Source organism: Macrotis lagotis, chromosome 8, assembly GCF_037893015.1.
Source record: "Macrotis lagotis isolate mMagLag1 chromosome 8, bilby.v1.9.chrom.fasta, whole genome shotgun sequence".
NCBI classification, from domain to species: domain Eukaryota; kingdom Metazoa; phylum Chordata; class Mammalia; order Peramelemorphia; family Peramelidae; genus Macrotis; species Macrotis lagotis.
Genome location: NC_133665.1, coordinates 53,688,543 through 53,716,364, shown reverse-complemented (window position 1 = coordinate 53,716,364; position 27,822 = coordinate 53,688,543). Strand labels below are relative to the sequence as shown.

At 38.6% G+C, this 27,822-nt stretch overlaps 1 protein-coding gene across 3 annotated transcripts; it reads left to right on the top strand.

The window, feature by feature from the left end:
• Nucleotides 1-205: 205 nt before the first annotated feature.
• On the top strand, nt 206-27,822 carry CIAO3 (cytosolic iron-sulfur assembly component 3). 3 transcript variants are annotated; one of them, XM_074197089.1, is made up of 11 exons: nt 207-350; nt 2,700-2,795; nt 10,415-10,558; nt 11,009-11,141; nt 13,387-13,521; nt 14,057-14,175; nt 15,869-15,998; nt 17,440-17,512; nt 24,861-24,998; nt 25,810-25,967; nt 26,421-27,822. In XM_074197089.1, the coding sequence occupies exons 1-11, from the start codon at nt 285-287 to the stop codon at nt 26,657-26,659; spliced, it is 1,431 nt and encodes a 476-aa protein (XP_074053190.1). In that variant the 5' UTR covers nt 207-284; the 3' UTR covers nt 26,660-27,822. The 3 variants fall into 3 exon arrangements, with proteins under 3 accessions (XP_074053192.1, XP_074053190.1, XP_074053191.1); XM_074197090.1 differs by lacking the exon at nt 207-350 and adding an exon at nt 1,007-2,071; XM_074197091.1 differs by lacking the exon at nt 24,861-24,998 and having other exon boundaries at nt 206-350.

Sequence of the window (27,822 nt, the reverse complement as noted above, 5' to 3'; positions counted from 1 at the left end):
TCCCCTTCTCCGGCTCATTTTACAGAGGAGGAAACTGAGGCACGCAGGGTGCCGGGCCTCGCCCAAGGTCACACAGGAAAGCGCTGAACATGCGCGCGCCGGGCTCCCGGCAGAGGAGGGGCTTCGGAAAGGGGGCGGGGCGCGGGCACTGCGCACGCGCGCGCTCTGCCGCCAAAGGCGTGCGTGGCTGGCGCTTGACGGCAGTGTGGCGGAAATGCATCTCCCGGCAGGCCCTTTGACGACAGTCCCGGCTGAGCTGGGCGCCAGCCGGCAGTGTGGCCGTCATGGCGTCGCCCTTCAGCGGGGCGCTGCAGTTAACGGATCTGGACGACTTCATTGGGCCGTCTCAGGTGGGCCGGGAGTTCCGGGGGAGGACGAGCCCCCCGCGTGGGGGAAGCCTGCTGGAGGAGAGTGGGGAGGGTCGGCGGGAAAGGGAAGACCGAAGGGCCGCTAGTGACGTCATGGGGTCCGCGCCGAGGCGGGGGAGGGGCTTGTCCGCCAGATACGCCTCCGGCGCCCGGGTGGCGGCCCCGAGGCCCCGCAGTGGAGGAGAGCTTCCACCCGGGGTGCGGCCAGCCGTCCGAGCCCCTGGGCAAAGAGCTGCCCAGTGCCGTCTGCTGCTGCCCGCCCGCCTGCGGGCAGGCCCGGGACCCGCTTTCCCGCCCGGCGGCCACGCGGCCCGATCCGGAAGCGGCCCGGGAGGAGCTGGCGAGGCCGCGGCCCGGGAGGAGCTGGCCTGGCGAGGCCGCCGCTGTGTAGGGCGGCAATTTTGTCCATCCCCGAGGATGGGGCAAACAGAGGAAAAGAGCCCTTTGTAAAATGTATACGCAGTTTTATATTGGGATCGATACTGATAGTAAGACTGCCCAAGGTCGCACAACTGGTGTGTAACCACCGGCCCAGCTGATGCAAAATGTAGGGCTTTTTCCTTTAAAAAAAAAAAAATATATATATATATATATATGTGTATATATATATATATACATATATATATATCTCATATCTTTATGCTATCACTGTTATTTCTTTTTTTTAAGAAAGATTTATTTTGAGTTCCCCCCCCATTTTTGCTCCAACCTCTACAGGCCTTCTGTTAGTGTTTACATGTTATACATTGATTTCATATCACTGTTATTTCTAAATGAATCTTTTCATAACCCCTATCCATGAAGCCGTTCTTTGTATTTCAAAAAAGAGGACAATAAATGCAATTAAACAAAGTCGATCAAAATATTCACATTGTCTAACAGTAGATGTGTTCCTCACCTTTGCAAAGAAGGGAGAAAAGTACGTTTTTCCAAATCTAAACTTGGTCATTATAATTACATTATAATTTTTTTGTACTTTCCTTTTCCATTGTTTTAGACACTATAAATAAATATATATGTGTGTGTTTTCCATTTTTCACTTTCATGTAAGTGCATATAGCTTCCTATGCTTCTGTGAATGTCTCATATTTATCTTTTTTTATAATCATTCAGTAAGTTTGTCACAAACACATACCACACTTCGTTTAGCCAGACCCCAATTAATGAACATGTACTTTGTTCCCAATTTTTGTCACCACAAAAAAAAGTGCTATTCTGTATACATTTCCGGGTACTTGGAATCTCTGTCTTTAACCTCCTTGGTTAAAATCCTTGGTACTGGGCTCTGTCTCTGTCCCAGACGAGTGTTATCAGAGAGAAGTAACAGCATACCCAGAAGGAATTCTATTCATCATAGTTAGCTAAGGAGGATTTCTGACCCTGGAAGGCTTGAGGAGTCTAGAGAGCAGCAGAAAACGGGAAGTTTCTATGGTGTGTGGAGAGGGGGTAGCCCCGGATCTCCAAATGCAAACATTTCTCCCAGGCCTCCCCATCACTAGCAGATGCAGCATTTTGTCATCCTGAATTTAGTGACCACACCTCCTGCTTGCTGCTGTTAAAAAGGAGAGTTGGGATAATTGGTAAAGATTTGCTGGGAAGACTTTGGCTAGTTCAGAGTGGACATTTCATGGACTTTCATGATCAGCTAACTAACCTTGGGTTCCCACACAATGTTAGAAAACTGTGCTATGTGTGAAAACAAGGTAAGCAACTCTTATCTTGTGTTGAGGATTTCTGTGGCAGAAAATCAGCCTGAGCAATTATCTGATTTTTGCTATTTCAGGACTGGTTGGGTTGAGGAAGAAGTGAAAAAGTTATTGCAAAGATACTGATAATATCTGTGTTTGTGGGTGAATTTTGTAAGTAAGACCTCTTCAATTCTGCAGAAAAGCCATTATCAGACAGTAGTCACTAGCATAGTGAAAAGCACTCTGGATTTGGAGTCAGAAAACCTGGGTTTGAGTCCTGGCTATGTGATCTTTGACAAATGACTCTATCGATAAAAATAGAAGTGTTAGCTTTACATTGCCTTCCTTATAGAGTTAATGTTTGAAAAAATACTGTGTAATTGGAAACTATTGTTATGGTCATGTGTATTCATAGTGAATAATAAAGTATTGGACTGGGGATTAGGAGGATGTAGATAACCAGTATAAGTTTTGCCATTTACTTGCTATGTGACCTTGGGTGAGTCCCTTAATCTGGGCCTCAGTTTTCTCTGGAAACTAATAATGTTGGATCAGACCCTACAATCCTTTCCAGTTCTATATATATACATACATATCTCTGATACTATGCTTTTTTGTTTGTTTGTTTGTTTTTCTGGCCTAGGATTGCATAAAGCCTATGAAAGTTGAAAAGAAACTTGGAAAAGGCACAGCCAAGATTCAGATTGAAGATGATGGGACTTATTTCCAAGTTAATCAAGTAAGAATTGGGTGCATTTTCTCACCATTCCTTGTCATAAAACTGTAACTAACATCTTGAGACTCACTTTTCTTCACTTTGCTTTCTGACTTTGCTGGTTACAAACAAGTAATTTATATTTTATATCAATCCCTGGATTTTACAGAGCTCTTCTCTTCTAATCAGGGGGAGGATGGAGTCCATCCATGACCAGTGACTGGGCTCTTTTCTCTTTGGTGTGTTCTACTCTTTAGTGAGATTTTAAAATTAAAACTACTTATTCTGAGTTAATATCTGTTTCATAATTAGCTGCTGATATACTCAAAATCAAACTCTTTGCATTAAAATCAAGCTATTTCACTGAACTCTACTTTGTTATAATTTGGATTGGATTTTTGTAACCCAAGAAGACCTACATTAATCTCCTTTTTGGTGGGAACCGAAAGTGTGTCTGAGGATGAAACTTGAGTATAATTTAGAGGGGAAGGGCAGTAGTTTGGGAATGAGGAGACCTGTTTGAGTCTCATTTTTGCCACTGGCTATGGCTATATGACCATCTCAGTGCCTTGACCTCTCAATGTTTATGAGCCTGTATTGATGGAGCCCTTATCAGACTACTCACACCCTCTTGCTATGGTGAGCTTATTCCAACTTGCTTCTCTTCTTTCTGACCCTGAATTTAGAATTCTTCCATCTGCTGAGACATAATCTTCTCAACTACCTATTTCTTCATACTCATTGTTAACTATCTCAGCCCTATCCTTTCACCATCCAGACTATCCTTTACCCTCCCATTCAGTTGTAATGTCTGGAATCACTGCTCTGCTGCTGGCAGACTTCCCTTTGTCCTAGATCTATCTCTATTTCACATTCTTTCCACCAACCCTTGGCTACCGTTTCCAATACCAGGTGTTTCTCCTCTGATGCACTGAGCAGAAGTAAGCATATTTCTTCCATTTCTGGACTCTCCTTTTGCCATCATTACTTAACTTCATTTTCTTTGAGGTACACACTCCATCCAAGGATGTGCTGGTAAATGTTTAATAATCTAGGGGGGAAACAAATGCATGATACAGTTTTTCCAGTTTTTAACATTTTTATTTAAAGTTGTGAGTTCCATATTCTATCCTTTTCTTCCCTAAGACAGTAAACAATCAGTTAAAGGTTATACATATGCAATTAAGTAAAACATTTCCATTTGGTCCTTTTGTACAAGAATACTCAAAAGAAAAAAATGAAAGAAAATGGAAAATAGCATGATTGAATCAATATCATCGAACAGTATGCCTCATCCTTAGTCCTTTGGGATTGTGGTAAATCATTGTAGTGCTGATTAGCTAAGTCACTCCCAGTTCTTTGTTAGAAGAATTCACTATGCATAAGTTCATGTAAGACATAACACATTTTTAAATTTAATCTGCATTATTTACATTTTCTCCATCCTTTTGTTAAGTAACAGTCAACAAAGCTCTGATTTGTAGCATCTGAAGTGTAACTGCTCCTACTGAAATTTTAAAATCAGCTTCTTAAATCAGAAATTTAATAATCACTTGGTTCAAAGCTAGCTCAGCACACTCCTGAAACCTCTTTATCATCTAGTCTAGTGGTTTATTGTAGTCATTTACTTACCTTACTCTCTCTTTTCATAAGGAGTTCAGTACTTTCCTTTTCATCACAGCCTCTGTTCTCATACTTGAAAAATTTGGTGTATATGTTGAAGTCCCCTCTAAAACTCTGATTTTCAGGTTATTCTGCTGTCTGAGTTGTGAACCCTGATCATTGCTGATTCTGTATTATCGTTACTTGTGTAGAAGAGAGGAATAAGTATAGTGCTCATTCCCGAATGTAGGGAGTCATGGGAGATCTCACATGGCGTTTTTGCACCTTCTTACTAGGATGATACCATAATTAAGCTGTGTCATTTTCCCCCAGCACCCAACACAAGACTATACTTAACAAAAATGCTCTTAAACTGAAGAGGACGGCCTAGTCTATGGCAGAAGTGAACTAAAATGCAGGTCTCCTGACTCCCAAGCTAAAAGACCTTTCTGTTTGAGGGCATTAAGGATGATTGAGAATTCAATAGATTTGTGAGTGGGGATGAGGGTAAGGAAGTGGCCTGAGACATAACAGAAAAATGAGCAAATTCATGAAGGTAGGGTATCCATGAAGGATGACAAATAGTCCAGCTCAGCTGGAGGGTAAAGTTCATAGAAAGAAATAGAAATGAGACAAGGCTAGAAAAGTAGGGTTGTCAATCTAGAAAGCAAATTGGAAATATACTCAAAAAGCTTTTAAACTGTCCATGCCCCTTGACTCAGCTATACCACAAAGAGATCAAAGAACTCATATATCCAAAAATATTTTTAGCAATTCTTTTTTGAGAATTAGAAATTGAGGGGATGCCTATCAATTAGGGAATGACTGAAAAAAGTTGTATATGAAAGTGATGGAATATTATTGTACTGTAAGAAACGATGAAGCGGATCATTTCAGAAACACCTGAAAAAATTTAAGATTCAAAGTCAAGTGGCCAAACCTAGGAGCTCCTTTTATACAGTGATAGCTATATTGTAAAGATAATTAATTCTGAAAGACTTCTGATGAACATAATGAATGACCCACCAACACAGTTCTAAGGAACTTATGATGAAAAATGCTCCACCTCCAGTAGAGAACTGAAAGACTCAAGAATACAGAATACAGCATGTTTTCTTCTTTTTCTTTTTTTCCTTTTTTGGACATGGCTAATGCGGGAACTTGTTTTGCATGACTGTACATATTTATAATGAATTTTGTTTTTCTTGCCTTCTTAATTGGAGGGAGAGGGAAGAAAAGATTTGGAGCTAAAAATAAAATAAAACAAAGTTTTAAACAAACTCTAAAAAGGGAGGAGGGGAAAGGTGGTGCCACTTTATGGAGAACCTTACTTGCCATGTAAATTAAACTTTAGTAGGTGCAAAAATGCCAGTGAAGAATTTTGTTCAGTTACCTTCTGCATAACGAAGATAAATTTAGCATCGATGTGATGAGTCGATTTAAAAGGAATGTAGTAATGAAGAACCTGTATTATAGTAGTGGCATTTAGAATAGAGAATGGAGCAGGTGTGAGTCATTTTTGGGTTGATAAGACTATGAGAGAGAAAGCAAAAGTAAGGGTCAAAAGTACCAGGTTTTCAAAAAACAAGAGGTTAGAGGTACCAGTGATTTATATAATAAAGTCAAAAGAATGAGCAAATTTAGGATAATATTTTATAAACTCAGTTTTGACAATTTTGAGGTGAGATACCAGTGGGCTGTCTATTTGAATAAAGGTAATGAATGCTCTAGAATTGAAGGTGTTGGTTTGGAACTCTTTAAGATAGGTCAGGCTGAAATTTAAGATTTGGGAGTCACACCAATGAACATTTTGAAACTATAAGAGTAAATAAGATTGCCAAGTGTAGAAAAAAAAAGCCCCTAGGACACAGATGATTCACCTGAAGGAGTCAGGAAGACATAGGGCAAGCAAAGGAGATAATGAATGACTAAAAATCCTATAAAGGGGGAAGAGAAAGGTATAGTGGACATAAAGATTGATGACAGAGGTAAGAGAGTTCAATATTATTTGTTTTGGCTGGTGCTTAGAGTGCATGATAGAAGGCAATAAGACTGGAAATGTTGAGTGGTTGATAGAGGGCCTATGTAATTGAGAAACTATAAAATACCACAAGATTTTTTGTGTAGAGGAATGACCTGGATAGATCTCTATTTAAGGAGCATTATTCTTGACTTACATGATACTACTCTCTCTTGCTTCTGCTTCTGTAATTCCTTCCCTGTTTCATTTGCTGTATCATCATCCTTTTGCCAGCTTCATGTCAGTGTTCACCAAGGCTCTGTCATACCCCACTTTTCCCTCTCTATATTCTTATCAGTGATCTCTTCAGCTCCCTTGAGTTACAGTAGAATGTAAACTTGAGATCAGGGATTGTTTCATTCTTGTCTCTATACTCTCAGTACTTGACCCATGATAGATGCTTAATAAATAACTTGGAATCAATTGAATTGTTTGAGATGATCAGTTTTATGCAGTTCCTTGTCATAGGATAAGCTGTCCTCTATGCCTTCCTTCAGTGTTCAACTCAACTTACAATAAGAGTCCTTTCTTTATCTCCCAGTTGTCAAGTGTCCTTCCCCAAATTCCTTTGCATATAGTTTGTATATAATACATGTTGTTTCTGTTAATAAAGGAATTTAAGAGGAATGTTGGTTTTAAAACCCCCAGTTTGCAAGGGAATGTTTTGACAATTGAATAGGGTTTCCAAAAAACTGGGAGATAACAGGGTAGGTAGTAGAAAAACTGGGTTGGAATGTGACTATAGAAGAGTGATAGTTTAGTAGTAGTTCTCAAAATATTTTGATGGAGTTCCCCTTTACAATTAAAAAATTATTGAGGACACCAAAGAGCTTTGAGTGTGTTAAAATTCTTGATGTTTACCATATTCGATTTTAGAACATCTTTATTATGAAAATAGTTTTGATCTTTGAGGACTTCCCCCAAAAAAAAAAAATCTCAGGAACTCCCAAAGTCAGACCACCCTTAAAGAGCCTGAAATAGAGGATTCAGGAGGATATTAGATTATACTTGGTGAGGAGAATAGACAGCCAAGACAACTAGGATTTACAAGTTTTTGTTTGACAAGCTGCTCACATGGCAGAATTGAACCAGGAGATTTGTAGATTAGGTCTAGCCAGCCTCCTTCAAAACAATCCATGACTCCCCATTGAAGGCAGCTGGGCCTTGGCTCTCTCAACAAAAGAGTTTATCAGACAGGTATATAAGGACTTTTTAAGTAAAATTAAGTGTATGGTAAAGTGGATGAGGAAACCATTTAGATTTCTCTCTCTGTCTTATAGAGTATATACACTGTAACTCATGTTAAATTCTGGCAAAGGACTCTTTACAGATCACCCCCACTCCTCCCAACAAATTCTTGCATTTCTGAAGATGGGGATAAGATTTGTCATTTTTCATCTAGCAAAAAAGTAAGATAGTCTTTACCCAAAGTTGGGCTTAGAAGTCCAGAATTTAGTACTGGGCTAATGTGTTTATTTATAAAGAGGTACTAAGTTTCTCTTTGGTAAAGTTGAAAGAAAAAAATACCTGTTTTCCAGTTAGCCAGAAGGGCAGCTGTTATGAAAACTCTCAGCTCTGCCAAAGTGTTGACCCCTAAATAACCTAGGTATCCTTGTCAGTTAGATCTGGATCCCTGAGCCAAAAAAGCCTTTCTCAAAGTTGCTGGACTGTTTACATATCCAGGCAAACCAAAGGTTCTTCTATTATTCAGAGAAGCCAGATGGTTCAGTGGAGAGACTAGTAATCAAAATAATTGGGTTGGAATACCAGCCACTTAGGGTAAGTCAGTGATCCAAGCCTCGAGTTCCTTATCTGTAAAAATAAGCATGATAGTGAGCAAAGAGTGTGTGTGTGTGTGTGTGTGTGTGTGTGTGTGTGTGTGTGTGTGTGTGTATCACAGAGAACTCCTTAAAGAGTTATTACTTGCTTTTCTGTCCGATGTTCTCAGCCTCTTTCTCCCTTCAGCTTTTGTCCCCATCCCTCTTCAGAATTCTGGATCAAAGACAAAGTAATTATAATACCCAGGAACACTGGACTGGGTGTCAGAATTGAGTTGGAGCCTACAGGGAGGGCCTGCCTCTGTTTCCATCTCAGTAAAATGGAGATGATGTCTCCTTTTTTTACCTGCCTCAGAGTTTGGGGATCAGATGAAATGATAATAGTTAACACTTGGTAAGCTTAAGGGCTATGCCAGACTAAAGAAATGTCTTTGACCCTTTTCCATTTTCTTAATTCTGAGTTTTTTTTTGGACCTTTCTTTTTCCCTTCTCATCATCAAAGAAACCAAGCATCTGACTTGCCCTCACTTTCCTCAAGGCCTTTAGAAAAATTGATCCCTACTTAATATTTTTTCCCCTTTGGACCTGTGGTTAATTAGTATAAGAAACTCTTGAGGAGGAAACTTTCTCCACCAGGATCTACTCTGCTTTGCCATTTCTAGTCTTTGAAAGTCACCTGGGACACGAAGAAGTTAGGGCTGAATTGCAAACTTAAGATCAGGAGTGTTTCATTCTTGTCTTTGTATCTCAGTGCTTGGCACATGATAGGTGCTTAATAAATAACTTGAAATCAATTGAATTGGTTGAGATGATCAGCTTTATGCATTTCCTTGCCTTTGCATAGGTTGTCCTCCATTCCTTCCTTTAGAGGTCAACTCTAAAGAGTCCCAGGGTTATATAGCCCAGGACCAATGATGAATTTGAACCCTGCCTCATAGGCTAGCCCTCTGGCCACTGTTCTGAATTGCCTAGTGTGGAGTAAATAAATTTAAGGATATAGTTGTTTGTTTCCTTCACTGATTTCACTGCTACTTTTTTTATTTCACCCTTTGAGTTCACTCTATTTCATTTAATCCAAGAGCAGCTGCAGGAAATCTGAATGTTTCTCTTTTTCCTCTATTTCCAAATGAGTTTTTATGAAGTGTTAGAACTTGAAATTTAGGAATATTGAATGCACTGCTTTCCATAAACATTCAACTTCTGGGTATAAGTAGACTCCATTCATTGGTTCCTGGGAAAAACAGCCTCATAGTGTGTGGGTAGTTGATTCCACAGGAAGTGTTAAAAATGGCAGCATAATCTGGTAGAAATTCAGGGAAGTTACACCATTATGAGGAAGAACTGATTTGAAACTGCTTGCCCTCTGCTGTGTATTCTCGTTGTCTACCCTAAGGTATCTGCTTTCTGTGTGTTTTGTACATAACTGGATATATGAGGGCTAGGACTGTCTTATCTTTGTCTTTGCATTCCAGTATCTAGCACCATGCTGGGTGAGCAAACAAACATGAATATGATTTAACATCATAGTGGGGGTTTGTTTATGCTGTGATTTTGTACCAGTAATAACATTTTTCTTTAGTTTTTTAAGGTTTTCAAAGTCCTTTCTTCCTAATACCTTGGTAAAGTAGGCAGTGCACACATTAGGAACCTCTGAGGGCTGGAGTAAAATACATCTGGTCACCCAGCTGGGAGGAATCAGAGCCCAGGGCTTCAGGATCACACATCTAGGACTTCTTTCTCTCATGCAATTCTAAAATGGCATCAGTCCAAAAACCTCAATTGGTATAGATACCTATGTGTGGTGTACCCTGGGAGGATGCAAGCTTCTTAACAGCAAGCTCATGCTCCTATTCCTAGTGGTTAGCACAGCACCTTCAGATAGGCATCATAGGGGATAAAGTGTCTGACTTGGAATCAGGAAGACTCAAGTTCAAATCCTATTTTAGAGGATTATTAGCTATGTGACCCTGAGAAAAATCACTTAACCTCTCTTATCCTATTTCACCTCACCTACATCATAGGTGTTCTTAGGCTCAATATGTAAAGTACTTTGCAAATTATAAAAAAAGTAAATGCTGTCTCATTATTGTTTTTATGGAGAATTATCTATTTCTAACTCTATAAGATTAGAACATAAAGCCTTTGTTAGCTTTTTTCAAGGTACTTATTTTTATGTCATCTTTACAATGAAATGATTTTGTCACTTGTCAGTTTATGAAATGTTTTCATTTGATTTTCTCTAGGATGGAGACTCTCAGAAGCTTGAAAAAGCTAAAATCTCTCTGAATGACTGCTTAGCCTGCAGTGGCTGCATTACTTCAGCTGAAAGTGTCTTAATCACCCAGCAGAGCCATGAAGAACTGTACAAAGTTTTAAATTTTAACAAAGTATGTAGTAGCAAACTTTTGAAATGTATATTTTCATTTAATGCCATGGTGTAGGATTGAAAAAGTATATTTTACCTGCTCATACTGTGTTTCAAACATTCCACTTGTTTCCCCTAAGAAACCTAGAATCAAAACAGTCTTCCTTTTTAACATTTCCTAAGTGAAATTGTTGTGAATTTTCTAATATGAAGTAACTTATTCTGTGGCCTTAATATGGTGTTTATATCAGAAATCACAAATGCCATTGTAAGTTCTTTTGATATGATCAATTAAAGTGACTAAATTTGATGTCCCATTTATACGTAGAATAAAAATCTGACTCAGAACCAAGGGGACGTGTGTGTGTGTGTGTGTGTGTGTGTGTGTGTGTGTGTGTGTGTGTCTTCCTTCAGCATAGTCATTATCTTACCTTCTGAAATTATTACTAATTGTTCACTTTTTGTTTTCCAGACTGCAGAGCCAAGCCAGCAAAAAGTAGTTGTCGTTTCAGTTTCACCACAGTCGAGAGCATCTTTAGCAGCAAGATTTCAACTGACTCCTCTAGATACTGCCAAGAAATTAACTGCGTTCTTTAAAAATAGAGGTGGGAAAGGGGCCCTCTTGTTCCACTTGTCCTTGGATAATGAGGGGGTGTCCTCAAACTATCAAGGTGGGAAGTGAAATACTCTCATGCTTATTAGTCACTGACATTTTGCTTGTGACTGAAATCTTAAGTCATTTTTTTGAAACTTCAACCATTTATATCATGTTTGATTTTAAGTTGGAGTTTTAGTTTTGAAGATCAAGAACAATGCATTTTGAGGTTAAACAGTTTGAAATTCTGACTTTTGTCCCTCCAGAGTTTAGAATTCTTGTCATTAATATTTTACATGTGACTAGTGCTTTCTGATTTATAAAGTAGTTTATTCTGCTCTCGGAAATGTAGATAATAAAGTATTATTCATATTTTTCTAGTGAGAAAATTAAAGTTTAGAGAAAGGAAGACTTGACTCCCCCCATCACCCTGTATCAGCCTCAGTGTCCAGCTCAGGACTAGAAGCTACATCTTCTGTCTGTAATGCTCTTTTTTGTTGTTTTTGTTTTTGCAAGGCAATGGGGTTAAGTGACTTGTTCAAGGTCACACATCTAAGTAATTATTAAGTGTTGGAGGTCAGATTTGAACTCAGGTCCTCCTGACTCCAGGGCCCATGCTCTATCCACTGTGCCACCTAGCTACCCCCTATAATGCTCTTTTAATATATCATTCAGCCAATGATATATTAAAATATATCATTTAATACTAAGAGAGCTTCGATTTCAATTCAAATCACCTTCAGGAGGTACAATGCAAATAATCATCTTTATCATACTCTAGTGGTCTACCTTCTGGTAGAAGGTGAAGCCAGACCTCAGACCACAGTTCTGTTTTGTCACTGGATCCACTCTCAATATCTTTCCAGTCTGATGGTGTTCTCCCTAGTACTGGCCAGTCATTGCTCTTCAGGTCATGAACACTCATGTGGCTTTAGGAGGGTGTCAGCAGATGCCCTAAGGACATTGTTTTTATTATCCTTGCATAGATCAGAATCATCCTGAACTGTCATGCAGGGAAATCAGAAATTTGTGACATGTGGACTAGAGAGGGGAGGTTAAGTTCACAACCATTTGGCTGTCCCACAAACTTTGCTAACTGTCACTCACAGATAGCATCTAAATTGTCCTTCTTGGGGGTGGCTAGGTGGCACAGTGGATAGAGCACCGGCCCTGGAGTCAGGAGTACCCGAGTTCAAATCCGGCCTCAGACACTTAATAATTACCTAGCTGTGTAGCCTTGGGCAAGCCACTTAACTTCATTACCTTGCAAAAACTTTAAAAAAAAAAAAAAAGAAAGAAATTGTCCTCCTTAAAATATAACCCCATGAGGTGGGTAGGAGAGCCATTACTCTCACTGTTTTCCAAAAGAAACTAAGTTTGAGAAGTTTAAGTAACTTGCCCACACTTAGTCAGACAGTACATCTCTGTGGCAGGGTTTGAACCCAGGTCTTTTAAATCTGGGCTCTCTCCACTGTGTTATGCTGTTTCTCACTGGGGAGTGGAAGCCCCACCTTTCCTATACAGTGACAGTCTTTGTTAACAGATTATATAAGCATGGGCTCTAGATACCAGAATCATGGAGTTAGGTTTAGAAGATGACCAACCTCCAGAGTCATCTTCCAACTTCTTTCTAAACTAGGAATCCTTCTCTTCTCTTAATGTTGATCCAGCTTTCACCTGACACCTAAAACCCACCAAACCTGATATTTTTGTTTTTTTATTAAAGATAAGTCTAATAATACTTATATGTTGCCCAGTCTTCAGTATTCTAAATCTGATTCACGCTATACCTCTGCAATTCTTTTCCATCCCATTTGTCAAATGAGACAACCCTTCTAATGGACTTGCCCTGAGCTAACCACACTTCCTTTACCGACTCCACTTGTGACCATTCGAAGCTGTTAGCGTTCTGACAAAGGGAATAGAGCTTCTTACAAAAATGCTTCATACACAAACACTATGGATAATCTTTGGGGCACTTTTGCAAATAATAATCTTTGGCTAATATAGAAACAGCTGAGCAATAACATTACCAGGACTTTATGGCATAATCAGCAGTATCATTTCCTTCTTAGGCAAAATCAGCTGAGAGTTCAGATTGAGCCTCAATTCTCGCTTGTTGCATCTACTTGAAACTGATACAAACCAAGCCAATATACAGTCCAAATACAAAGTAATTAGGTAGACTCCTGATTGAGAGGTATTTTTTTAAAAGCATTCTTCCTCATTTCTAAATAAAATATTCATTTTTATAGGAGTACACTATGTGTTTGACACAACTTTCTCAAGAAATTTTAGCCTCTTGGAAAGCCAGCGAGAGTTCATACGACGATTTCGAAGACGCACAGAATCCAAACAAGCCTTGCCCATGTTGGCCTCTGCCTGTCCAGGTGTGCCTAAATAATATAAGGTTTTGTTGGCCCTTGACTCTTAAAATAAAGCCTGACAGATCATCAGTCATTCAAAATAAGCAGAGGGAGAATCATTCTTGGAAGGAGAAGGGATAGAAAATACAGTGATATAAAAGAACTGGTTCATAGCATCAACATAAAATTTCTGTTCCTAAACCCACAGGAACTGATTCTAGAAGCCAGAAAGTTTTCTTGGTTCTTGAAATTGATTTTCTAGTCTTATCAGTTCTCATGAAACCAGGATTGATGTGATCCTTTGAACTACTATTAATAAAGATAATAGTGATAAAAATAGGAAAGTTCTCTAAAGTCATCATATACATGTTTTTTTCTTGTCAAGACTTTCTTTAGCACCTAATCCTCCCCCAAATGTCATGTCATTTGCAAACCTGCTTCATTGACATTTGGCAGCAAAAGTACCTGGAATCTTAACCTTGTTTAGGGAGTGGGTGGCTAGGCTTTTTGAAGTTATCAAATGCACCATGCACTAATTCTAGTTCATAATGGTTTTCAGGTTGGATCTGTTATGCTGAGAAAACCCATGGAAGTTTTATTATTCCTTACATCAGTACAGTCAAATCTCCCCAACAGGTCATGGGCAGCCTAATCAAGGATCACTTTGCCCAGCAGCAGGTAATAGTTCTCTTGTCTATATGAATCTGGATGTGTTACTAGAGAGCTGTCTTAGATTCAGTCACTACTTAGTCACTTTTTAGTAATGACAAGACAGGCTAGAGTATGGTTTGATTGTATGTCTGCTGACCAGCCCAACCAAATTTAAAGACTTTGTGCCAGAGGCTTAACCGATATTTTCTGGTTGTAGTTTTTCATGAAAACCATCTCCTAAGGTACAGTGGTAGTGCATTGGTAGAAGGGGTACACATTGGCAAAATTCCAGTTTTTCTGAAGTGTACTTCAGTGGATCTGTGATACTGTTAATGTGAGTGCTCTCCCCCCATGGTACAGATCAAAATCCATTCATAGTGGGGCAGCTAGGTGGCGCAGTAGATAGAGCACCGGCCCTGGAGTCAGAAGTACCTGAGTTCAAATTCGGCCTCACACTCTTAATAATTACCTAGTTATGTGACCTTGGGCAAGCCACTTAACCCCATTGCCCTGCATAAAGAAAAAAAAATCCATTCATATTGCTCATCCTGTTTAACTCTTGTCTGTATCTTCCCAATATTAACCTTCAGCTCACAAATTTTTTCTAGGTCTCTTAACATTATGTGGCCACTAATATTTTGTGCTTTACTCTACCAAACTTCTTTATAATTTATAACTTCTGAGTCCTGCTGTCCACTGAGCAATCAAAGCTAATCTAAGAATTGACCCCATTTACAAACTATGGATTGCACCTAGATAGAAGCACCCATGTGTCCTCACTTGCTAAAGAGAGTAAAACTAAAGGGGAAAAGCCAGGATGGCATAATGGGGGGGGGGGGACAAAACACTGGATTGTGAGGCAGCAGATCTGGCTTGATTTCCAATTCTGCCAATCCACTTACTAACCATGTGATTGTAGAAGTCAATTGACCCTTGTCCATAAAATGAGAGGGTTGATCACTGAGGTCCATCCCTTACAACTAGTGCAGTCTATGATTCTGTAGAAAAGGGGTATTCTACCTGGAACATGTCAAATACTTGGGGACAGATAAAATTTTGTGTAATTCTATGTAATTATTTTACCTAAAGGCTATTTGGTTTTTCCATAAAACATGAATGGATTTTCCTCTTCAAGTTGATTAATTTTTTCCAGTATGATTTTTTTTTCTATTTGACCTCTGCAATTCCTTCTTAGTCATATAGATGTTCTTTTGGGGAAGGAGGAGGGGGATTCTCTTATTTAAAATTGGTTTTGTTAGGAAACATGTGAAAGCACTACAAATTCCATGATTTAATATCTGTGAATGATTTAATATCTGTGAATGGTTTCATTTTCTACTACTAAATTTAACTCAAGACATCTGCATGCATTTAAAAAAAAACACTGACAGAGACAAAAAGTATTTGGCAAAGCTCTCTTTCAAATGGTCTTAACTATCAAAATTATTTCCTGGCCTTTCAAGACATTAGTGGATATATTGTATTTTTGTGTCTCTAGTGTCCTGTACCTAATCCCCCTCGGTCAGTATATTTGAGAAGTAATGTCAGGTCTTCATAAGAATGCTAGGCTGGGGCTTAGATCCTAACTTTGCCACTGGAAAGTGCCCTAGAAGTCATAAAGCACCACAGGACTATGAGTTGTTCTTGTTTAATATTAAGATTGTGTTTTTGAATAGTAATCAGTGCAGCAATTCCATGTTTTCCATATTTTTTAATGTAGCATTTAAGCCCTGACAAGATCTACCATGTAACAGTGATGCCCTGCTATGACAAAAAGTTAGAAGCATCAAGACCAGACTTTTTCAACCAAGAATACCAAACTAGAGACGTAGACTGTGTAATTACCACAGGTATGGGTAACATTGTCATAATACACTCAGCACTTCTCTGAGACTAAATCTTTTCATGAGATTTTACAATTGTTCCATATTACTTATTGGACTGACAGCATCACTTTGGTGCCTGGCCTTTCTCAGCACCTTTTCCCTTGACAGATAGGAAAACAATGCTGTTTTATTACTTTGGAGTAGAAGCTAGCTATAATTGGTTTTCCTATTAATTTCTTATTCTTGTCACATTTCTGTGGAATGTGAAATACCACTAGTGGTCCTTTTCCCTTAAGAATTGAAGTCTGAAGTTGGGGGAATTTCCAGGTTTCTCAAGAACTTAGCATCTGAAAGTTTGAGTGTCCCTGGGCACCCTTGCTCCCTTCCTTGGGTCTTAAAAAGCCCTGCTAGCTCCTGCCTCGCCACAGAACCGAATTGGTATTGAAAACCCTTCAGAAAAGGCTTTTTGGGTTTGGGTTTGGGTGTTTTAGGGCTTTTGGGTTTTTTGGGGTTTTTTTTTCCTGGCAATGGGGTTAAGTGGCTTGCCCAAGGCCACACAGCTAGCTAAATTATTAAGTGTCTGAGGCTGGATTTGAACTCAGGTCCTCCTGACTCCAGGGCCTGTGTTCTATCCACTGTGCCACCTAGCTGCCCTGCAGAAAAGGCTTATGTCACGAACTGAACAGGAATCAGCTGTGTTGAGCTCTCTATGTCAAGCCACATGCACAATACTCAGAACACATTGGAACATCCCCCTTGCAGATACACAGTAAGATGGCATGTCCATGTCTGGACTACAGGAAAATAGGAAGAAGTTGGAGAGGATTTCAGGAATCCTTAAAAGTACAAAATGAGACTTTTGAGGAAAGGTTAAACAACCTGGGTTATTATCCTAGAAAGCAGGAATAATCCACCATTGGCCCTACAAGCATTTACTAAGGGTGTCCTGTGTGCCAGGCCTCTGCCCTCAAGGAGCAATCCTGCTCAGTCCTAATAGAGCAGTCCTCCTGGATGAGCTGTTCTTAGTTTCCACAGAGCACCAGATAGGGTTTCTAGGCAGAGGCCTAATCCTGCAGGGTGTCAGGGATGATATTAAAGAAAAATGTCTTTGGTTTTTTAACTAAAGAATTGAGATATGAAGTGAAGCTGTGGATCTCTCCCAGAAGATTTGAAAGTTGAATAGTCCTATCTAACTAAAGATTCCATAGGGTCCTAACTCTTGGATTCTTGTAGGAGCCAGGCCACAAGAACATGCAGGCATCTTTATTGACCTCAGATAGGATGACTCAGTCTAGGTTTTTCAGCTCTTTTCATTATGTTCAATGTGCCTGTGTCTGCCATTCTCTCAAATCCTAGCCAGTTCATTTTTTAATGTCTTTTGTGAAATTTATTTCAACTAGATGACTCAGAATTTTTATTGATATGCCAAATGAGAAAAGCATCTATGTTATGGTTCTGTTTCTAGGGGAAATACTAAGGCTGCTGGAACAAGAGGGAGTTTGTTTGTCAGATGTGGATCCAGCCCCTTTGGATGCTGAGTAAGCCTAAGTATTTTTGTTGCCCATTTGCTAAAGCATCTTCATTATTTCTGTTGGAGGGGGATATCACAGAGTGTTCTTAGTCACTGTCAGTGTTGGGTCTAGGAACTAGTTGTATGGCACATATTAGAAATAAGGAACTATAGGGTTGTTGTTGTTTAGGGTTGTTGATTGTCTGAAGCTGCACAAATCAAAAGTTGAAGTTGGTTTTGGCAGCAACCGTTCTTTGGCTGATACATGGCTTTCTGGAATTATTAGGATTAGGAAGAACCTTAGGGTCACATGAAGTCCAGCCCCTTTATTTATCGGAGGCAAATGACTTATTCAAGGCCATCCAGCCTAGGTAGTGGCAAATCCAGAACTAGAACCCACTTCTCCTGATTCCCAAGTCAGTTTTCTTTCCACTATTGGGTTCCTTCTTGACAGAACAATATTTATGTGCTGCCATAAAATCAAAGTCCCTTTCAACCAGGGATGGTTTGATTTGCCATAGAGCTTGCTGTCAGTAAATGCTTTTGATGACTTGAGCCCCTGTTCTGGGCATCCAAAATAAGAGTCCCCCAGATATTACCTGGGCTTCTGTGTTCTTCCTGTCTTTTATTTCTATTCAGTATTACGTTTTCCTTGGTATCTTTTTGCATATTTGGTAAATTTAATTTTGACCGCAGACCCATTAACTGATGAGGGAAAAGTTACAGGAAACTGAGTCTACTTCTGAACGTCCCTTTTTTTATCCAGATGCTAAATTCCCTGGAACAGACTATGCAGTGATACATAACACAGTCCTTTTCCCCTCCCTGACCATTCTGTTTAGTCAGTCATTTCCTGAGTGTATTGGAAACCTAAATACACTGATAAAGTCATCTGGGGTCATTTCAGCCTCCCACTTTGTGTGTATCATTTGTTTTCAATTTAATAAAAGCAAGAGTTCTCAAATGTGAAAAACAGATGAGCAGTGATTCGAATGCTTAAAAGTGAAAAGCAGGACCACTGCCCGGATGCCGTCCAGACAAACAGAGATGGGGCTCAAAAGACTTCGAATAACTTCTAAATTACATGTTTTGCTGCTCTAAATTAGTATCAGCTGTAAATGTACCCATTTCTTTTTAAGTGCACAGAAAATAGCTTTGTAGCCTTGCCTTCTTTTTAATCAGTGATACTAGATAGCTTGGAACCACAAAGTTGAATTTGGACTCTTTTGTGTCCATGTTCCTTCAGATGCAGCACAGCAGAGCTGCCTAGTGGGAAAATGACCTAGAAACAGGGCCCAGAGACCTGCCTCCCCCCACCAAAGTCTCTGACCTTCAGAAGCCTTCAGTCTCCTCCTCTCCCAGGGTCTTATTTTCCCCATCTGTATGAGGAGGCAGGCTTTGATGACCTCAAAGGTTCCTTCTGTTCTCTCTGTGACCTGCTAAGTTCAGGACTGATATAAATGGACTTCAATTTTGCTGCACCACTCAGGGAGTTACTTGTGGATTTGTTGGGGGGGGGTGGATTTTAACCTTTTATCAATATCAAATGCTTTTTAAAAAGAAAGAAAGTAGTACAAGAAAACCTGTTTAAAAACATTTTTATCAAGTTATTCTTGAGTTTGCAGAATTCTACCCAGGAGATGCTATTTTAACCTGAATCCCTAAGACTTAACACCTGTTCTTGTCTTTTAAAAGTTTTGTCAACCTGAAGTGGGAAAACAGGCCTTTGATTTGGTATTTAAGTGAAATAACCAATCTAAATATTTTCATAGTCAAAAATAAATCTACAAACTACCAATGTGAGAGCCTAATTACATTTTATTGGGGGGGTTGGGTCTCATAGTCTCTTATTTTTCACTATATTAGAGCAAAAACTTACGGAATCAAGATGCCAGAGGACCTGTGCCTTGGGCCTTTAAGCAAGTCATTTCACCACTTAATCTTGGTTTCCTTGTCTGTAAAAGTTGTTAAAATTACTGGTTTTACTACATTTCCCAAAGGATTATTGTGAGGATCACATGATATATAAAATGATATGGAAAGTTCTGCTTAACCCATTAAGTGCTGTATAAATGGTAAGTAATAAGAACTAGCTATTTCCTCGGGTGGTTGTGAGGAATGCACTCAGTAATTATAATGCTACACTATGGAATTGTGAGCTTCTGTTATAACAGAGAGTACTGATGCCTTCTGGTGTTGAAGGGGAGACCCACTATGGGATTTCAAAGGCTGTATCAGCAGAATGATGTGGAGGCTTCAAGTAAATTTCCAGCAGCAGACAATGTCCACTTCCTGAGGACCAGGTTCATTACCACTTAGTGAGGAATTCTCTGTATATGATAATCCATGAAACAAAGGAAAAAATGAAAGAGCCAGGTAGCTAGCTCCCTCACTACTTCCACTTTTGCAAAGACAGTAGCACAATGTCAGAAAAGAGAACAGAATGCTGTCATACCTGAGTTTGATCCTAACAGTTAACTAAATGTGAGGTTTATGACCAATGATCAGCAAGTAAACCTACTCCTCCTTGGAAGGATTGAATCTGATTCATCTGAATATGATTCCCAGGAGAAATGAAACAAGATGACAAATGGAAGTTGGAGCTAGATGAAAAGATGGCTCACAAGTTCTATTTCAAGTTTCAAATAAAGAAAAATATTTCAGGCCTTATTTTGCAAATAAGTATTTTTTGAAAAGTGCCATAAAAAAATCACTGCAACCTGTGGTCCACTATCTGTCATGTGAGGAGGAAAGAAATTCTACAAGTATATTAATTTGATTATTAATTATCACACAGCTAGTGGCAAAATCTGATCAGCTTAATTTTTGGTGAGTTCAATGCAAAGGTGATGAGCATAGGTGAGGGTAGGAAAAAACATTGGAAAATATAGATTTAAATTATATAAAATATAGAATTTAAAAAAAGTCAGTCTTGAAGACTACACAGAAGCCTCACACCTATATCATGGATGTTTTCTTAATAAGTGCACTAAGAAGATACTAGATGTGGTGAACAACAAATTATATCACAAAAAAAATCAAATCAATTTGCCTTGATATATAAGAATCAACTCAATACTGATGTGGAAGTCATTCCTAAATAAACTGTCAGTGATGAGTCAGATTAATTATATCAATCAATCTGATATAGTCAGATTACTAACATGTTAGAATAAAATTTTAAAATCCTAAGAACTCTTGGACTGGACCAGGTTTGTATAGAGGAGGACCTTGGTGGAGGTGAGGCAATTTTGGACGTTTTGGTTAATTCTCAAATTATGAAAAGAAGGGGAAGATACCAAACTCTTGAAAAAAAATCTTAGATTTTGTTGTTGTTTTTTAAAGGGCAATCAAAAAAATTGAATATCCAAAAATCCACATCTCACTTTACTTTGCCTTATCAAAATTTCTGTGAGAATAATCTGCATAGGTATTAAGGGCATACTTGATGAAGGTTTGAGAGGGGAATCTGCAAGCTTTCTTGATACTTTACAGTAAGTCACATTTATAGTCATAGAGTTGAATGAAAATTGAAACAATGCAAGACCTCATTGTTGACTATTAAAAAAATACTACTTTGAAGATTCTCCTCCAATAAGGTATATTCCATTTTTGACAAAATCATACAAGATTTCCCTGAAATATGTAACAACAAAGATAATTTTGTTCGACCCTTATGAATAATAAGCAAAGCATAAGAGTGATAAGCCTTCCAACTATATTTGATGCTGTCATTTAAGGATTTAAGTTTAGAGTCCAAATGAGAATTCCCTGTAGATAATGAGGTTCTCCAGCTACATATGTATACAGATAATATGCATTTTCATTAAGCCTCAATCTATTACATAGCCTTTTAAATGAGATCCATGATCATTCAAAAGCATTCCACCTAATCGCACAAGTAGGTAGAGTGTCTGTTGTACAAACTTTGATTTACAGATAAAGCTGATTCTTCAGTACATATGCTTTGGGGGCAGCTAGGAGGCGCAGTGGATAGAGTACCGGCCCTGGAGTCAGGAGGACCTGAGTTCAAATCTGGCCTCAGACAATAATTGCCTAGCTGGGTGACTTTGGACAAGTCACCTAACCCCATTGCCTTAAATTTTAAAAAATACATATACTTTGAATAGATGCTACAAGGTAGCAGCTTGGTCTAGAGTAGAACAGAAGGAAGAAGGATTGAATTGTCTTTTAAGAAATAAGTTCTCTGTGTGGCCTTGGGCAAGCTACTTAACTCCATTTGCCTTGCAAAAAACCTAAAAAAAAAAAGAAAAGGAAATTTTCTCCTAATGACTCACCTGAAACAGGCTCATCCTTTTAGAGTTAATATTGTTCAGATGATGCTGTATGACTGCAAGTTTGTGAAATATAGCACCTCCAAAAAATTTGAAGGTCACCCTCAATGGGGAGGCATATAGTGTGTAGATGAAAGATACAGCACATTTTTTTTTTAGTTTTTGCAAGGCCACCTAGCCACCCCAACAGTACATTTAAAAAAAAAAGAATTGAGAGAAGCAACATAAGATGTTTCCAGAATGGAAAAAGGTTGACCAGTCACAAAGAGCAAGGGATGAACAGCCTTTGTACTCCATTGGCATCCATACAATATTAGGAAATCTAGAGGAAAGCCTCCATCAGGGTGGGTGGATCCAGAGGATAAATTATTCATGGATAGTGTCCACAGAATGAGCTGTAATCTGCACCACTGCATTGAGCACCCATATGAGAATACAGATCCACTGAAATAATAGCAAACTACCAATAACCCCCAAATCAGTCAACCAACAAGCATTTCTTACACTGACCACAGTAAGTGCCAGACATGTCAGTTGTATTTGACTTTGGAGCCATCAAACATTCAGGTTGTTGACATCCAGTATCCAACCTATTCCAATGCCAGCTCTCACCTAGCTTAGTCAAAGATCTCAGGTTGGAGGCACAAATTCCTTGGAATGCCGACTATAGTAGATTGAGGGTGTCACAACTTGGGACACAATCATGACTTCAGCATTATTTTACTATAAAGAGGTGATGGGATTTATGTTGTAAAAATTCCAGTGTCCACTTCCTGGCTCCAAATCTTTGGTAGTGAACAAATAAGGGCCTCTCAGATAAAAAGTTACTTAGAAGTACCAGTTTGATTTCACCTTAATGCAGGTTACCATTCTCCTTTTACTTTGACCTTTTAACTTAAGCCTTGAAATACATCTAAAACAGCTGTAGGTGGCACAGATACAAACCGTCCAATGACTGCTTTTACTTAGGATTATTTTCACACATGGAAAAAGAGAACAAGACTCTTCAGTTTGATTAGGGTATTAGTTGGCTGCTAGTGTCAGAACCACTGCTCTCGGTGTGACTACAGTTGTGTCTGATTTGGTTCCCTGATGAGGTTACTATTCTTCTGATAGAAACCAGCAGGATGTGATGCTGAACACACTAAAACATTTACTAATGAATCTCAGTTCCTGTAAACAAGAGCAAGGGAGTTAAAAATAGAAACTTTTAAGCAGATTCCCAGGCAAAATGTGGCTCTATGTAGCTCTTCCTAAATGAATATGTTAATCTGCAGAAGACCACAGCTTTTGCTTCTGGCACAGAAGCCTCAGCGCTGACCAAGGAGAAAGGCACGCTTGGTTTCTGCACAGCTGTTCCCACAGTGACAGCTTTCTAATTAACTTCCTGTACAAACCCATTGTTGTATTCCACATTGAATTTTTTTGTTTCAGCTGTGTAGGCCTGAAACCTAAATAGAGGCTAGTATACCTGTAAACGAATTAAATGAAGTTATTTCCTTGTGACTGTGGAGCATGGAATTGGCTTGGCATCTCTTTAGCAAGAATTTGTTATTAATATGCGCCAAAGTTTCTGTGAAACTTGATTTAAAGACAAGGAACAAGTTATAAGTAACTTCAGGGCTTTGATATGAGGCAGCATGGAATTAGTAGATAGTGGAGAAACATAAAACAGAAGATTCCAGTCTTAGCACTGTCACTAGCAATTGTGACCCTCGTCTCTCTGAGCCTCATTTATTTCACCTGTTAAAAGGAGATAATCTTGCACTACCTACTTTAGGACAGTGTGAGGATAGGCTTTGAAAACCTTAAAACAGCAGCAGCTTGTCAAGGGATGAATTCACACTAAGGTGACTACTTTTTAAGTTTTGTAAATAAGCATCCAAACTATCAGAACACAACCATTTTTCACCCGTTTGCATTCTCCTACAAAATGTTCAAGGGATTAATAAAGTTGGTGAAAGGAATTTGAATTCATTTCTCCTTATTTAATATAATGGACCACTTTTAAAAATTTTTATCTATATATTTTTAAATGTTTCATTAGTCTTTTGTTTTTATATCATCTTCATTTCTGAATATGCCTCTATCCAGAACTATTCCTTGTAACATAGAAAAAGGGGGGGAAAAAACACTTCAGCAAATCTAACCAGCTTTTCAGTGTATGCAGTATTTATAATCCCCCACCTGGGCAGAGATGGTATTGAGGTTCATTTTCTCAACTCTCTTCTGGAACCAATCATAATGACTTCATTTCTGTAAGCATTTGGAGTCATATTATGAGAAGCACCTTGGTCATTACCAGGGAGTCAGAAAATAAACCATTCTGTTTGACACCTTCAGCACAGACTCATTGGGTTCAATTGTCCTTTGTTACCTCGTTCCACAGCCTGTTCATGTATGATTTTTGATATGGAAATGGGGCTGAGTTGATTTTGTACCCAGCACAGCACTGCCCTATAGGCCTCAGTGGACTGCTGAAGCTGAATGGCCTGAATGTAACATGAGGAACCAAGGGAAAGCCTCACTTCATTTTTTGCACTAGTGCACATATGCCTGTCTCTCTGCATAATGTGATAAAAGGGTAATGATCTGACTGAGCCATTCCCAGATCTTAGTATTTAAAGTGTAGTATATTTGTTCATCTAGTACATTAGATACAAAAAAAGGCACATGTGCTTCCAGTGTATGCTGTAATGAGTTTCCCCAGAAACTTTACTCTGGCCATTTATGAATGTCCTTTTGCAGCATGTTCACTGTTGCAAGGACAAAAATTCCATTTTCAGCAAATGCGCCCATGGCTAGGACTTCCATAAACACTGCATTTATCTGACACACAGATTCTGCAGGATCAAAAGCCCAGGGCTGTAATTCTGCTGCCAGACTCCTAGGAACAATATATTTCCACTGAAGCAATCCTGGAAGGCATGGAGCAGCAGGTCAATTGAAAAATCTTTTCCTTGTTAGCTGGAGATGGCTTCATTGCCCAAATACAACTCCTATCCATCCACAGGCACATGGACTTGTGAATGCATGTGTCTGGTCAAGCTGGTGGTGATCTCTTGTATCCTTCCTCCCCAGGTTTAGCTATGTTTCTGGAGAGGAGCTCCTCGGCCACCATGGAGGTGGTTCCGGTGGCTATTTAGAACACATATTCCAACATGCTGCCCAAGAACTCTTTGGAATCCAAGTGGATAGAATCACCTACAAACCCTTGAAGTAAGACTTCACCTACTGTTTAGAAAAGATGGAATGTGATCACTCTATATGACAGAATTGTGAAGTAGCTGCCAATAATTAATCAATAAACAAATATTTATCAAGCATCTCCTATGTACCTTCAAGCACTGTGCTAGGGACTTGAAAATACAAATGCAAATAGTATTCAGAGGAAACATACAGCTAATTCACAAGTGAATGAAAACTAAATATAATTTATTGGGAAGATATAGGAAGCAGGGAGAATCAGGAAAAGCCTCATGGAGGAGCTAGTCTTTTAACAGAAACTGAAGTTCCAAGATCTAGAATTGAGAAAATTCACTCCAGACAGCCTTATAAAGATGGGAGAGTGGGTGCTAAGTGGGAGAAATTCTGAGATCAATTTGACTAAAGAATATATAAAATCATATGTAATAAGGTAGGAAAAATAGGTCAGGACCCAGTTGTAAATAAAGGGTTTTACAAGAGAAGGGATAAGTACTCAATAATTTCTTTGTTACCTTCTACAAAACAATGCAGGACTAATCCTTATACATCAACCAACTCTGTTGCATTTCCTTTCTGGGTCCAATTTTCTGCTCAGTCTAATTCTAATCATTCCACATCTGCTAAGGGCATAGAGCATATATGTCATAGTATACAGACTTGGGAAGTTTGTACTCTTATTTGAAAAACCACAGGTTGCCTAATTTCCTTATAAATATGCCAGGTTCCCTATTCCCCAATATGTACAGAAGATGGAATGTTCTGTGTGTAAACATAATTGATCATAAAACTTAATATTCTTAAATTTTCTCCTTTTTCATCTCAGAAACAAAGATTTCCAAGAAGTGACGTTAGAAAAAGATGGTACAATTCTACTTCACTTTGCATTGGCATATGGATTTAGAAACATTCAGAACTTAGTACAGAAACTCAAGAGAGGAAAATCTCCATATCATTATGTGGAAGTCATGGCCTGTCCATCAGGTAAAGTTTTATCTCTTACTGGCTAGCATAACAACTGTACTGGCCCCTCTAGGACCTAATGATTTCTTATACAAATATATAAATTTGCATAAATTAGCTTTGGGTAGGGATTAGGGAGAGAATAATGAAATCTTGACTTTAATTGGTAGAACTGTGCCTTCCACCATGACCAGTAGGGAGCAGTAGCAAATTACTGTCAATCCTACTTCCCAGAGTGTTGGAACAAGCCATTGGTACTTGGTAGATCCGTTTGGTCTTTTGGGGAAAGAATAGAATAATAATGAGTATTCTAAATCAGTTCTTGATATTTTTGGTACTTATCATCTCAATTTTACCCTGTAGCAACAAGTCTTTATAGTTTTGAATAACTTTTCAGTTGCTATAAATTCTTCCTTTAGTGTCTTTAAGTTGAACATCTCACTCCAAATTCATGAGCTTTTCTTTTTCATTTAGGCTGTTTAAATGGTGGTGGTCAGATCAAAGCAGAAGCTATATCCAGTAAGGACCTTCTCCAGCAAGTTGAAAAGTTATATGAGATGGTTAGAACTAGAATGCCTGAGACAAGTTCAGAAATTAAAGCATTATATGAACAATGGCTTAAAGGAGAGGATTCTGAAGAAACTGGGAAAACATTGCATACACAGTATCATGCTGTAGAGAAGATGAGCACTGGATTTAACATTAAATGGTAAAGAAGCTGTTTGTCCAGCATGCCATTTCTGCTGATTGAGTTATAGCACTGTGAAACTCAAAGACTACTGAAGAAATCCCATTAAAGCCATTATTCAAACTGCTCACTAAGAAAAACAACCTGCAAGACAATTACTGGATGAAGTATTACAGCTATATTGAGAGAAAGGGGCTATCAGATAAAAATAGAAACCAGATTAAAAGGTGGATTTTTAGTTGGATGGTACAGCAGATATTTTTACATCCCCTGTTTCCACCCCTCACCAACCCTAGCCCTAACACCCATTCTATCTAGTCTTTATCATATAAGTGATTTCATAAATATTTCTTTGTATAATGTGACTTAAGTTTCTGTCACGAGCTCTAAGCACCCAAGGATGGTTTCCTTGATCTTTTGGGGTATTTCTCTCTTATTTTTAATACAAGTGTTATGAGATTTTCCAATAATTCAATGGTGCTAGCATCATTTTTAAAAATAGATTACTAAATACATTAGAATGTCCTTATGAAAGTACCCAGTCTTTCTAAGGTCCATTTCACCTTATGATGGAATGATTTATGATTTATGATTCTGACTATGGATAAAGAAATACTGCATACACTTTTTGGGTACAATGTTCTATCTGATCCTTTCATTGAGATGGTTGGCTGGGCAAAAGAGTAAGGAAGCATATCTTAGGAAATTAAGATATTATAACCAATAAAGTAAAAAAGATTTTAAAAAATAGATTTCTAGCTGATCAACCCTGATCTTAATGTAAAAACAAAATTTAAGTCTTAAGACATTCCCTGAAGAAGTACCAGACGCAATTTTAAGTTATCTTGACAAGAATCTAGCCCTAATTCTTGGTGTTATCAGTCATGTTTTAGAACACTGAATGAGTCATTTTCTTGGCCAAATGATAAAACTGCAGACCACCTGGTATGAGAACAAATGGCATATTCAGGTACTTAACTTAGTTTGTTCAGCATGTCACGCATCTAACTCACTAAGACGCCTTAAAAATTCATCCATGTGCTGCTGTCTCAGGTAATACAGTATTTATTTTTTGCAATGCTTCAGTGACTCCTATAGTCATTAAAATCTTTTTTTTTTCCTCATAATAAATATATAATTATGTTCTAAAATCTTCAATGTTGACTTAATGAACAATATTAAAAATCA

Excerpts from the sequence above, each read along its gene's own strand:
- CIAO3 (XM_074197089.1), top strand. The coding sequence starts at position 285 with ATGGCGTCGCCCTTCAGCGGGGCGCTGCAGTTAACGGATCTGGACGAC. Across the intron at positions 13,522-14,056 it reads GTTGGCCTCTGCCTGTCCAG|GTTGGATCTGTTATGCTGAG; the intron begins GTGTGCCTAAAT and ends AATGGTTTTCAG. Across the intron at positions 24,999-25,809 it reads ATCACCTACAAACCCTTGAA|AAACAAAGATTTCCAAGAAG; the intron begins GTAAGACTTCAC and ends TTTTCATCTCAG.